Genomic DNA, 14,441 nt, shown 5'->3' on the forward strand with positions numbered 1-14,441 from the left:
TTTCAGGCATTGCTTAATTTCCCCCATCTGAGGCGCAACAGACTCTTGTGCCGCATCAGTTTTGTCGGTCTGCAATTTCTGTAGTAAGATGAGAGCTAGCAGCCGCCATATTTGCTACCTCGTGGCCTGCTTGACTGCTACACTTAAAGGCACATTCTTATAACATTCTTGTACTTTATAGGTTTTTCCACTTCTAGTTGACATGCTCAGTTACTAATGAAAATGTGCTACTGTATTTAGAAACTTAAAAATATACTACAGTACCAAAGCAAAACTCAAAACATTGTTTTGAATAAAAGTTAACTTAACACTTATCTGATATTGGGTTTATATAGGTGTCGACATTAGATGCAACAAGTTATACTTGCCCACACAAGCTCAGAATATGCCTATAACTAGAACTAACTAATGTTTGAATAAAGTGGGATGCTCACAAGCATTTCTCAGGCAGCAGACCAATTGCTGATGTCATACTTGCCCAGAGAAGCTCAATCAGCCATGTGACAGTCAAACATTTAGTTGTTTTATGAATTTCTGTTTGATTTCTGTATGACATTGTAACCCAGAAATTCTTCCACATATCTCTAATGTCTGATTTACTTATATATTTACACTTTTAATCTAAGTCCATAGCATAATGATAACATTATCGCCTGTTTAATGCAAAATTATTAGCTGATTATAAGGGGAAAACAGATTTTGGTGGTGCTTATATTCATTGGCTTTGAGTGACCCAAGGATGGGCCTAAAAATTGTACAAAAATATTTTGTGATTAGGCACTTACAAATTCATGGGATAAACTTTAATTCATAAAGTTTCTCCAACTTTAGGCTTTTCTGGACAACCCTAACTTTTTGTCCAGTATCAATTATAAAATTTTTCAAAATGTTGTGTTACATATATGAAAAGCTATATACAATATAGAACAGAGCACCGTTATTTTACAGGAATATGGATCAAAATCTGTTTTTCAGCAGTTATACAGAGTAAGAATACAGGTAGCCAAAGTAGAAAGATGCTTTGGAAGGAATTGATAGAATTGTTGTTTTGCTGTAGATGAATAATGTTGATGGAACACACCCTTCCTACTACTATGGTACTGGTACTACTCTATGAATTATTTCTTTAGTGCTACCAGACCTCCCTGCACAACACTATCATGTCAGATGGTTTTATACTAGTGTTTCTCAAGCTGGTCAGGAGTACTCTTATGTAATCTGATTTTTTTTTTCCAGGTTATTTACATTGAATATGCATATGAAATTTGTATACAATGCATGGCAATCACAACAAATATGCATGAGATGATCCTACTCATAAGATAGGCAAGGGAACTATTCTAGTAGAAGCATAAGAGCATGGTTTTTCTTCATATGTTAAGTATTTTCTCATCATTGATAAAGGGCGTATTGCTTACAGGTTCTCAGTTGCCATAATTATAAGTTGTGTTGATTTTATCATTTCATGTTTCTTTTTTTATCCATTAACCTTTTTTTAATTTTTTTATAATTTGCAGCTCAAAATTGTAATGCAGATTTTGCAAACTTTGATGCATTTGGACAGTCTAGTGGTTCAAGTAATTTTGGAGGTTTCCCCACAGCAAGTCAGTCTTCTTTTCAGTCCCAAAATACAGGTAGAATGTCTTCTGCTTCATTGCTAAACAAAGTAAACATGTGTTCCAATATTTTTTCCTTATGATCTCGCTTCTCTGCTTTCAATAAGTCTCTTGATGCTTTGAGGAAACCTTAAATGCTTTTGGTTTTAGTTTTCATTTGTTTGTGAATACTTTTTTGTTTATCAACTCTGCCTTTAAAATGTTCATAGATCATATGTTTGTCTGACTGTGGCTGTCTCTGGTAGACTCCAACTCATATTTAAAATTCATAGTGAAATTAATTTGTTTGCATGTCCAATCTAATAAGATCCACAAATATGAAAAATGCTGTTGATAACCTGTTAAGTCCTTATTATTTATTTATTATTTATTAAATCATTTATAATAATAATAATAATAATAACTTTATTCTTATATACCGCCAACAATCTTGCGACTTCTAGGCTGTTTACAATAGAGAGAAACTGTAAGTAAATGCAATAAAGAGAAGCTGTAAATACAACGAATTAAAGAGTCTAGTAGTATACATCTGAAAATACCAACATTAATGATGATAACAATAGTTTGTGTGCTGCAGGACCAAGAAGTGCCGTGCTGCTTACAAAGAATTGGAAATAGTTCATGTGGTTTACATTCAGTTACTTTATCATATTTCCCTATCTGTTCCAGCAGGCTCAAACTCTTATCTAGAGTATCTGGGTCAATGAGGGGATTAAGTGACTTGCCCAGGGTCACAAGGAGCAGTGAGGGATTTGAACCCACAACCTCGGGGTTCTAAGGCTGTTCCACACACCATCAGAGCATATCATGAATTTTGTATGTAGTGCGTTTCAGTTATATCTCTCTTCCATGGACAAGCAAGATGAGTCAGCCAAGTGCTGATATCATCTGATGGCACCATGGACAAATTAACTCTTCTAGAACTTGGAAAAACTGCTCATCACGATGTCTATGGGCTTCATTTCCAGTCTGTTCGAGCCATCTTGCCATGTGGACAGTCCCCATCCCCCCCCCTGCTTTCCTCTTATCTTTCTATGATTTTTTTTTATTATTATTGAAATTTTTCAAATGCATCAATCAAACATACAGGATATAGGAAGTTATACAAATTAATACATACAACTTAAATCAGTCGTAAATCAATAAAGGAAATCCCACCAAGCCCATATTATTGGGGAGAAAGTTTTACATTAAATAAAGATAACTAATTAAGGAAATCAAAGAAGGATACATACACCCTTCACAATTTAGAAGACTTTAACAATTAAACTCCTATTCAGAAATTATCATAACTTCCAATTCAAATTACCAAAAAGAATTAAGAATGTTCAAGAAAACGTTCTAAAGTGAAGCGGATCAAAAAACACACAATCCTTATTTTGAAACATTACCAGACATTTGCATGGAAATTTCATGAAAAATGTGGCACCAGCTTCCACTACCCTAGACTTCAGAGCCAAAAAGGCCTGTCGTCTGAGTTGGGTCGACCTCGCTACATCCGGAAATATCTGGATTCTAGCACCACAAACATTGCTTGTTTATTCTTAAAGTATAATTTCATTATCAGTACCTTATCACTCTCATTAACACATGAGACTAAGAGAGTAGACTTGGTTTGTATTGTATCCTGTGAGTCTTCCAAAAATTCTGTCAAATTTATAACAATAGAAGCCAATTGATCTAATCCTTGCTTCATAGCAATTTTTTTTGTTTCTTAGGAATATAATAGAGTGTTGAAATGGGTATTGGTTCTAAATTGATCAACCCTAATACTTCCCTGAGATACTTATGAAAAAGAATCTCAGAAGAGATCAAATGGGTTTCAGGAAAATTTAATCAAATGCAAGTTCTGTGTCCTTGTAGCATTTTCTATTATTTCTAGTTTGACATGCGTAGAATGAGAATCTTTCAGAGCTGACATGGAAGATGCTTTTAGGTTATAAACGTGCTTATCTATATTAATCGTGCGTGCATCCAAAATTTTAATATTAGAATTGACATTCTCAAGTTTTTCAACCACCTTTTTTTTGAAATCTGTTGAGATTGAGTTATGACTGATTTCAACATTTTCTCCATCCTAATATTAATTTAAGAACATAAGAACATAAGAAGTTGCCTCCACTGGGATCCGACCAGAGGTCCATCGCGCCCAGCGGTCCGCACCCGCGGCGGCCCATCAGGTCCATGACCTGTCAAGTGTTCCCTGCCCTAAAAAACCTATCCTTACTTCTATCCATATCCCTCAATCCCCTTTTCCTTCAGGAATTTATCCAAACCTTCTTTGAATCCCTGTAGTGTCTTCTGCCCCACCACAACCTCCGGGAGTGCGTTCCATGTGTCCACCACTCTTTGGGTGAAGAAGAACTTCCTGGCATTGGTTCTAAACCTATCCCCTTTCAGTTTCTCCGAGTGCCCCCTTGTACTTGTTGTTCCCCACAGTCTGAAGAATCTGTCCCTATCTACCTTATCTATGCCTTTCAGGATCTTGAAAGTTTGTATCATGTCTCCTCTAAGTCTCCTCTTTTCCAGGGAGAATAGCCCCAGCTGTTCTAGCCTGTCAGCATACGAAAGGTTTTCCATACCTCTTACCATTTTTGTTGCTCTTCTCTGGACCCCCTTAAGCAATGCTATGCCACAAATCTTTTAAAGACACTTCCTTTTATTCTCTTCAGAGCTTTCCAGATCCTCAGCTAATAAAGTAACTTGAGGCATTTTTATATAGGATACTACCTGAGAGATCTGAGGCTTCGCTAGAAGCACTGGGACTAACTTCAGAAGGGACAGGAGGAGTTCTTTCTGGAGAGCTAAGTGAGGCTCCATAAATTTGATCCAATTTCTTAGTCTAGCTAGTATTAACCTCGACAAATGTGAAGTGTTTGTCCATTGGGCCAGAGGAGACAGGGGTTGAAACTTTAATTTTTCCTTTGTGTTTCTCCATTAACATAAACCAGAGGTGTCCACCTGCAGTCCGAGGGCCACATGTGGCCCCATGAAGTATTTTGTGTGGCCCTGGTCAAGGGCAATGAAGTGTTTTCCTCTGCTGCCCCTAGGTGTTTACCGTCTTGTCAGCTTCCTCCTCTGTCTTGCTGCAGCGTTTGCGTGTTTGTGTGGCCCCCAGAAACATTTTTTTCGGCCAGTGCGGCCCAGGGAAGTCAAAAGTTGGACACCCTCGACATAAACTAATGTTTAACATCAGTATAACAGAAAAATATCAAGGGGAAACGCATTTATTCTACTAACCTTGCTCCAATTGGCTCCAAGGGGCTCACAAGGGCATGGCGAGCCCCTTAGGCCACATCCCTTTGGCCAAATCCTGTAGCCACAACACAGAGGCTGCAGCGTTTTATGTCCGATGACAGGGGCCTTGTTGATGGTGTAGGTGGCCCTCTCAGTGCCTGCCCGAATTGCAGCACTTCTTGGAGCTGTAAAAAGCTGTGAAGACGGGAAGACCAGCAAATAATAAGCAAAATGCCCCACTCTCCTTCACCATCTTTCTCTGATTTTAACACATACTTTTTCTTTAGTCTACTTGCTAGGTACCCTCTAATTAAGAGAAGATCAGCTTCTTCAGGGACCTTTGGCACCAAAGATAGATGACATGGACACCCTTTTTCTGACAACAGTTGCCTCCTGGGGAAGGTGGGGCTAGGACCCTAACTACAATTGATGTAGAGTAGAGAATGACACGGTGGTTGTTACCTCTCTCTTGCCAGCCGGCCATGCATCTCTCTCCCTCCCTTTCCCTTACCTTCTCTTTGTGGCGATTTCTATAAGGCTATGTGTTGTATTGCAGCCAGAGCCTTGAAGTCAAGTAGCATTTGGCTGCTGGAAAAGTCTCCTGTTTCTGGTTGCATCGGAGGAGACTTTTCCAGCAGCCAACGCAACGCGACTTCAAGGCTCTGGCTGCAATACAACGCATAGCCTTATAGAAAGCGTCACGAAGAGAAGGTAAGGGGAAGAGAGGGAGGGAGATGCATGAGCCGGCGGGAGGGAGCTGCTGGACCGTGCAAAGCATGCTGGAGGTGGGGGAATGGAGAGGAGAAGACGCTGAAACAGCCTGAAGGGAAATGGGGAAGAGAGAGTGGGGAGAAGACGCTGTGAAAGAGGATAGATTAAGAATATTTGAATCGCTATCCCCTTTTGATATCTTCCCTATCAATCTCCCTTCCCTTTTGTCCTTACCTCCTCACCTCCCTTCCCCAATCCCATCCACTTTGGTTTACTCCTTCTACTTAAAGAACAATCTTCTCTCTAGGTTTGCGGGGACGGGGCAGTGACTGGGACCGAACTTGCGGGGACAACATGGTGACGGGGACCAAGCCCACGGGGATGGGACGGTAATGAGGGCAAGCTCGAGGGGAAGGGGCAGAGAAAGGGACAAATTTTTTCCCCGTGTCATTCTCAAATCTAGAGCAGTGGTTTCAAACTCGTGGCCCGCCAGGTACTATTTGAGGCCCTTGGTACGTTTATCATAATCACAAAACAGTTTCATGATCATATGTCTCTTTAGCTATAAATTACAATATTATTATTATTATTAAGACTTAGCCAAAAGGAAAGATTTATAAACTATAAAGAGTTTTACCTCATGCAAAATTGTCATTTCTTTAATAAAACATTAACTATTTTTTCTGATGCCCTCCAAGTACCTACAAATCCAAAATGTGGCCCTGCAAAGGGTTTGAGTTTGAGACCACTGATCTAGAGTGTGAATGTCCTCATTTTTTTTCTCAGGTGTTAAAATCTTCCCCCTCCCTTTTTTTGTAAGTATTAACATTGCCAATATCAGAAGGATGCTTGGGTGCATAGGGAAAGATATGGTCACCAGAAAAAGATGATAATGTGTTGTTGTTGTTTTGTTTTGTTTTTTGTTTTTTTAATAAAAGTCTTGAGACCCTCTTTTAACCCTTTCAGGACCAAGGGACATATTTGTCCCATAACTTTAAAATCCTATAAATTTTGATTGGGATAGTCTACAGTTCTAAATTTGATATGTACGGATTCCATATGATACTGCCTTTATGTAAACAAACTGGTTCCGACATTCATTCATTAGCGTCGTTGCTAGATTGACGAGAAGATTCACTTGCCACACTGTCCATAAGCCAGAAGTGTGATTTTTTAAAATAAAAATAATGATATTTCACAAAAAAAATCAATTTTTTGGCATCTGCAAGCCCTTTTTACCATAAAAATGTCGCCAAAACCACAAAAATTGGCCTACGATCCTTATGGTCCTGAAAGGGTTAACAACATAAATCAAACTGGCTCAGACTGATGGTCCTTCTAGCCTGGTATCCTACTTCCATCAGGTCACAAGTACCTGGCAGAATTTCAGAGTGTAACAAGATTCCCTGCTGTTGATTCCAGGAATAAATGAGTGACTTTCCCCATCTCTGTCTTAATAGATTATGGATTTGTCCAAACCTTTTTTATAAATCTAGATATGCTAGCTGCTGTTACCACATCTTCTAGCAATGATTTCCAGTGTAACTGTTCATTGAATAATAATAATAAAAATTCTCCTATTCATTTTAAAAGTATTGCCATGTATCATGGAGGGTCCCCCTAGTCTTTTTACTTTTTGAAAGAGTAAGCAATTGATTCACATTTATCCATTGTACTCCACTCAGGATTTTATTGACCTCTATAATATTCCTCTTCAGCTGTCTCTTCTCATTGAAGGAGGTTAGGGCTCTTCAGTTTGGATAAAAGCAAAATGCTGATTGCTGTCAGCTGAATATCACGTTCACAATCTATAGGGGTCCGTTGTCGTCGCCACAGTGGTAGCTGCAGGTAAGACAGAGCAGGTCCAGAGATAGAATTTCAGATAGAACAGACTTGCTGAGTTTTTGCAAGGCCTTATATACAATTAGTTAATTGGTTCTTCATGGATGAGCACTGGCCAAGGACATTTGACAATCATGTAGAAGCCTGCCACGTCGGTCTCAGGTATCCCAAAATAGGGTGAAGATTGTCTTGAATTATCTAGGTTGTATAGTAATAGTCACTGAAAGTACTATTTCTTTTTCAAGGTCCCAGTATTTGTCCTTGGCTGATGAAATGCAGGTTAAGTTTTTGACACAGAGAATCCATATGATGGCACATGTCTTTTGATTCTGGCTTGGTCAGATTAAGCTCTGTAATGCACATATGAGGTCTGTTCAAAAAGTTCCAGGACTGATTTTATAAAAAATTATTAAACAGTCTTACAAATTATTCTATTGGGTCCCCTTCAAAGTACGCCCCTTCTCTATGTATACACTTTTCTCAACATCTTTTACACTTCTGTAAACTGTTCTTAAACGCATCTTCAGGAATCGCCAAAAGTTGCTGCGTCAAATTTTGCTTTGTCTTCAATGGTGTCGAATCACTTTTCTTTCAGTGTGGATTTAAGTTTAGGAAACAAGAAGTTGGCAGGGACCAAATCAGGAGAGTAAGGTGGATAGGGAAGAACTGTCATCGCATTTTTTGCGCAAAATTCATGAATTTTGATGGCGTGAGTGAGTGCATTGTCTTGATACAGGAAACCATAACTGCTCCCTCAGGAGCTGAGGCTGCTTCCTTCTGATTCTCTCACGATGTCGTTTTAACACTTTCAGATAGTAATCAAGGTTGTCTTTGTGGCAGAAATTAATTGTGAACAACTCTGTGACTGTAAAAAAAACCCTGTTAACATCACTTTGATATCAACCGAACTTGCTGAGCTTTTTCGTACTTGGGTGATGTTTTGGTTATCCATTGATGCGATTGAGCTTTGGTTTCCACATTATAACCATAGACCCATGTCTCATCACCAGTTATAACTTTTTCAAGAAATGTTTAATCTGCATTTGCCTGCTCAAGAAGATTCTGACAGATCATGACACAATTGTTCTTCTGATCATCGATCATCAACTGTGGAACAAACTTTGCAACATGAGACATCCCCAACTTCTCTGTTAGAATATTATGATATGAACCAATGGAGATGTTTCACTTCTTTGCCAATTCTCTAACAGTTAATTGCTGCTTAGCATGCACAGGAACCCTCGCTTGATCAACATGATCATCATCAGTTGACACTGATGATCTTCCAGTTAGCGAATCATCTTCCACTGATTCGCAACCACTTTTGAAGTGTGAATACCATTCAAAACACCTTTCACAACCCATGACATATTCCCCATAAGCCACTTTCAACATTTCATAAGTTTCTGTAGCGGTCTTGCCCAATTTAAAACAGAACTTCACGCTGTAGCACTGCTCATTGAGGTCGTACATGATGAAAAATGGCTGATCACGAAAACACACTTTCACAAAAACTGCTGTAGCTCAGAGATGAAAACAGGAATCAACAAAACAAAAAGGAAGTTACTCATGAGGTTTCAAGCTACTCAACGCCACCTAGTGCATCTCAAAAGAACTTCCCATTGGGTGTGCAATTCAAAATGTCCTGGAACTTTTTGAACAGACCTTGTATTAAATTATAACAAGAGCTATAACCCCCCCCCCTTCAGTGTTGTTGGGTTGGTTTTTTTTTTGGGGGGGGGTTCTCACATCAATGTATGTGGTATTCAGTCTTTTAATGTATAAAACATGATGATGACTATTTTTCTTTCTAACTCTCAGCTTTCCTGTTCCAGAACTGTGGATATCCAACCCTATTTGTATCAAGAAGCTCTCATTTACTTCCTCTGCTATGTCAGTCACAGGCCAGGAAACATATCTAGGTCACCCACCTGTTCAAGGTTAGAAGCACGCTCTTGGTTCCCACTATTCCTAAGATCCCTATTCCATACCCCTCTACAAACCATTCTGAAACTTGGCATTTTCATCATCAATTTTCTTAGCGCCTACAGAGGGCATGAATTCATTATGGTGCTATTTTAAAGATGCTAATACCAAGCATCACACTTTTGAATCTTCTACAACATTAACAGCCTTGGTTTTGTTCTGCAGCGATGTAACAGCTTTGAGCTTATTTTGAACTTTAATTGGATGACTCCTCGCACAGGTATATTATGCTGAAACTTGACCTGTGTCAGGTCCACCAATAAACTTTAATTGCCCCATACTTTATTTATTTTTATAGCCCGTCCTCCCCAGGAGCCCAGAATGGGTACAAGGATACATACACAATAACATGCTACAGGATCAAGACACAAAGCTATAGAATCAATAACTTACAACTTATAGAGAATGTAACTAAGAAACACATGCGTTGCAGAATCTAAGAAAAATGAAACCATAGTCACGAATGGGTATTAACATATCTGCAGTGAACGGTAGAAAAACTGGTTGGCAGGCTTAGGTATTCTAAGGTAAGGTACGTCGAAGCAAAGTCTGTTAAAATTTTGAGACCAGAATTGATCCAGTCCATAAAAAGAAGCGTCTTTACTGCTTGATGGCTCTGGTGCCCACTATTCCTTACCATGGCAATAACAAATCTCCTTTGTAACTGCAATAACAAATCTCCTTTAACTAGTTCTAGGAATTTTTCCTATCACTTGTTTTTGTGCAAGCAAATGGACGACTTGCATAGACAAAGCCTATCCCATATGGATTTCCATGCAGGGAACATACCATACTTTAGACCAGGGGTCTAAATATGCATGAGATCTATGTGTATGTACTGCTTTCAGTGCATATTCATTGGGGAAATCCCGAAAATCTGACTGGATTTGGCCTTCGAGGAGGGACTTTGGAGACCCCTGCTTTAGACTGTGCTAAAAGGCCTCTTGATTGCATTCACTCTGCATATATTCAAACTATTGCTCCCTTTTTGTCTAGCAACCTACTCTAGATCTATTGTGATCACTTTGTCATTATATTCAACTGCCTGGATGTGTTCCTCACCTTTTCTGGAATATTGTCCTTTTATTATTCATATCACCGTGTAACAGGTATATGTTGATGCACAGCTTGCAATGTTCTAGTTAATTTCCTTCATTAATTTATTATGATAGAACTTACAATCTGTGGTAGTGTCACTTTGATTCCTCGCTGTCCTTATTTAACCTTGGACAATACCACTTTTATGCAGTCTCATCCTACAAAAGCACTCTTCTTAGACTGATCATGGTAAACATACACACACCTCTAACATCAGTTACCAGTTTGTGACTGACCTACCGTGCCTTGCCCATTGAGTAAGGGTTACTTGGCTGTAAGAGAAGTACTGTATGGACAGCAGGATAAGACAGCTGTACAAAGAACTTGATGGCTATACAAAGCATTGAAAAAGAAGCTTTTCAGATTTTCTAAGCTCTAGGAGAGTTAATGGCACTAATATGTGGCTGTCCACGAACACCTGCCCCCCCACTCCCAATTACAGGTGAATAACTTCACTTTCCCAGAAAGCCAACATGATTTGTGTGTTACGTGTACTGATACAGGGTGTTAAAGCTGTTTTTATTTTGATCCTAATAAAATTGTACCAGCTTTCAAGGTGACCACACTGTCCTTGACTGATGATACAACACATGTGGCTTTATAATGGTTATGTGTAAGAGACTTAACATTTCAGAAGTGCTATGGCAAATTTTGTGCTTTTTATTTCAGACTTCTGTTGAATCCCACACAATACAATAGCAAAAATGCTTGCTTAGACTTGCTATTGCCATCTGTTGCCTTTGGCTTTAGGGACAGTTTCTTTCCTTTCCTTTTTGAATGTTTTTTTAAAAAGTTTCCACTTTTCTCTTCGCCCCCTCTCATGTTTTTTTCTTGTAATTGAATTCCTCAATTAATTTTTGTCTGCCCAGTGTTCAGAATTTTTTCATCAAGCTGCAGTTTTGGAGACTTGACTTCAGCTCTCTACAGGGTGTACACAATGAGTCACCTTTGAGTGGCCTGGTTATGTTCAGTCATTTTTAATGCCTCCAAAAGCTTTGATTTTGTGAAGCCTGTATTGGTTTCCATCAGGTTTATAGTAGAGAACGACACGGGGACAAATTTTTCCCCATCCCCACAGTAACTCAATTTCCCTTCCCCATTCCTGTAAGCTCTGCCTTAACCGCACAAACCACGAACACTTTTGATTTTAAAATGTTTGAGGTTTGTGTAGATGAGGACAGAGCTTGCAGGAATGGGGCAGAAAAGGAAAAGAACTCGCTGGGACAGGAAATGAGTTCCGTCGGGTAAGGGAAAAAATGTGTCTCCATGTCATTCTCTAGTTTATAGCCTCACATTATCAGTGGGTGATGTCCACCATCTCCCTTCTATCAATAGTCTGAACAACCAGTATGGTTATTCATGTTAACCCATGTAGAAACAACCTTTTTAAAAATATTCTTGCACCTCTCCTTCATGGGTGGAAATGAGTATGCCACTAGATATTGCTCATATTTTATGGAACCATAGTCGTGCATACAGGGAAAACAAGTTCAGTAAGTGGTGTTTTTTTAAAAATTATTAAATGTCCCTTTTGGACCAGGCTTGGCAATAACTTGCACAGCTAAAATATCTATTTCAACTGAATGCCTCTACAGTGGGAATAGAGACTGTATCAAGAGAAGGAAAGTCTGCATTTATACATTATTATAATTTTAATTTTAATTATTAATATAATTTTATTAATTTAGTTATATATTATTATGAATTAGAAATGTTATTTCTTTTCTTTTTTCGTCTATTTAAATTGAGTTATTTTTATCATTTTGATTTAATTATATTGTAAACTGCTCTGATCCTTTTTTTTGGCTATGTATGCGGTATTTTAATAAACAAAGTAATAGTGGTGATTTCAGAGCAGCACACTTTCTGGTATGAACTGTAAAGTCAATTGGCATTTTTGAATTCAGTGTGTTCATTAAAATATTTTTCAAAGAGAACTTGAATATGCAGTTTCCTTAGAAATTTTAACTTTTGCAAGTTGCACCAAGGGTCTGAAAATTACTTCTTTCATGGAACTTCTCTGCCCACAGAACAATGAAATAGTTGCTTAGCTGGCTTTGGAAGAATTAAACTCTGGAATTTGTTGCCGGAGAATGTGGTGAAATCAGTTAGCTTAGCAGGATTTTAAAAAGGTTTGGATAATTTCCTAAAAGAGAAGTCCATAGGCCATTATTGAGTTGGGTTGGGGAAATCTGCTGCTTATTCCTAAGGTAAGCAGCATGAAATCTGTTTTGCTACTTGGGATCTAGCTAGGTACTTGGGATCTTGGTTGGCCACTGTTGGAATCAGGATACTGGGCTTGGTGGACCTTCAGTCTGTCCCAGTATGTCATTTCTTATGTTCATACAGTAAATGATGGTAGATAAAGACCTGCACAGCCCAACAAGGCAGCCAGAGGGGCAAACTGATGTTTTGCACTATCAGCCTTAAGGTGTATTTACCCCTCTCCTGAATTACTCATATCAGATGACATGAATATGAAATTAAATTTGTATACTTGTTCTTGATCTGTCCTTGCTATTATGTATTCTGGATTCACATCTGCATTGTATTTTGATGTAGAGACATTTAAACTTATTGTAGAAGCTAGCCTTAATGCACAATATGCCACATTTAGCATATTTGACTTTTTCTAATTTAAAAAAAAAAGGCGATTTAAGAATGGAGAACAATTGACACAGGCAAGTTTCGTGTTCAGGTTTTGTATTCAGTGAAATGCACATTAGTGATCATGAATAACTGTGGTTGGAAACATCATACCAATTCCTTTTTAATTATGCTAGTTTGTTCTTCAAAACAAGTCTCATTTTGTAGCATTGTCTAAATAAATACTTTTGCATGCCTTTTTCTTAAATGTGAAAATGCTGAATTTGAATTATCAGAACTTTTTCTAATTCCTGCATCTTTTTCTCAAAATATAAAATTGTTAATGATTTTTTTTATTTTTTAGTTCTTGGACAATCTAAATAAAATACACATTTCTTGCTGTTTTTTTCCTCTCTCCATAGGAGGAAGTACTGCATCAGCTAATACTAATTTTGCTCACTTTGATAACTTTCCCAAATCTTCAAGTGCTGATTTTGGAGCCTTCAGTACCACACAGAACAATGCAACATCTGCCAGTAGGGTTGCAGTAAATAAATCCAGTCTCCCTTCAGCAGATAAATATGCAGCTCTGGCTGATTTAGACAATATTTTCAACACTAGTCAAGGTATGCAGTTGTGTGTTTACTGTCCCATAAGCAATTTCTTCAAATGTCTTAGAATACTTCCTAATGACTCTTTGGATGCAGCAGGGCATGTCTACCAGTGTGTGCTAATATACATTTTTAGTAGTCGGCCCTCCACATCTATGGGGTTTTGGTTCTAGGACCCCCTAGGAAACCAAAATCTGCAGATGCTCAATTTCCCTTCCTCTACCTGCCCCACCCCACATGATCTGACATCTCATACTCCCTCTCTCAGATCCCCTCACCTTTGCAGCCAGTCTTCGGCCCTGCAGTCGCACTCGAAGGCTGCCTGTGGCCTGCACCAGGACTTTCCTTCTGATCCTTTCTGATACAACTTCCTGGGCAGGCCAGGTCAGAGGGAAAGGCTTGGTGCAGGCTGAAGCCTTTTTTTTTTTTTCCCATTATTTTTTATTTTCAAATTTTACATAAAGTGTACAAAATATTAAAATACAATTGATAAATACATAGTATCACTTTTATATCTAATACATTATATATCTAAATTTGATTTTCCCCCTCACCCTCCCCCCACCCTTTTATTACTTTAATATAATATTTTAAATTTTCAAATTTTACAGAAAGTATACAACATGTTAGAATACAATTGATGAATATTCAATAACATTTTTTTATCTAATACATTATGTTCTAAATAAATTTTATCCCCTCTCCCTCCCCCCACCCTTCTATTACTTTTCATTCATACATTACATATTGTATA

General features: G+C 38.3%; 1 protein-coding gene across 11 annotated transcripts in view; it reads left to right on the forward strand.

Moving 5' to 3' along the window:
- AGFG1 (ArfGAP with FG repeats 1) overlaps positions 1 to 14,441 on the forward strand; it is a 133,342-nt gene that overhangs the window by 59,495 nt on the left and 59,406 nt on the right. For all 11 annotated transcript variants that reach the window (XM_033958388.1, XM_033958399.1, XM_033958390.1 and 8 more), the window contains 2 exons: positions 1,518 to 1,634; positions 13,499 to 13,702. In XM_033958388.1, the coding sequence (XP_033814279.1) occupies positions 1,518 to 1,634; positions 13,499 to 13,702 (321 nt within the window). The remainder of the gene's footprint in view (positions 1 to 1,517; positions 1,635 to 13,498; positions 13,703 to 14,441) is intronic.

The sequence above is a fragment of the Geotrypetes seraphini genome, chromosome 9 (genome assembly GCF_902459505.1).
Source record: "Geotrypetes seraphini chromosome 9, aGeoSer1.1, whole genome shotgun sequence".
Classification (NCBI taxonomy): domain Eukaryota; kingdom Metazoa; phylum Chordata; class Amphibia; order Gymnophiona; family Dermophiidae; genus Geotrypetes; species Geotrypetes seraphini.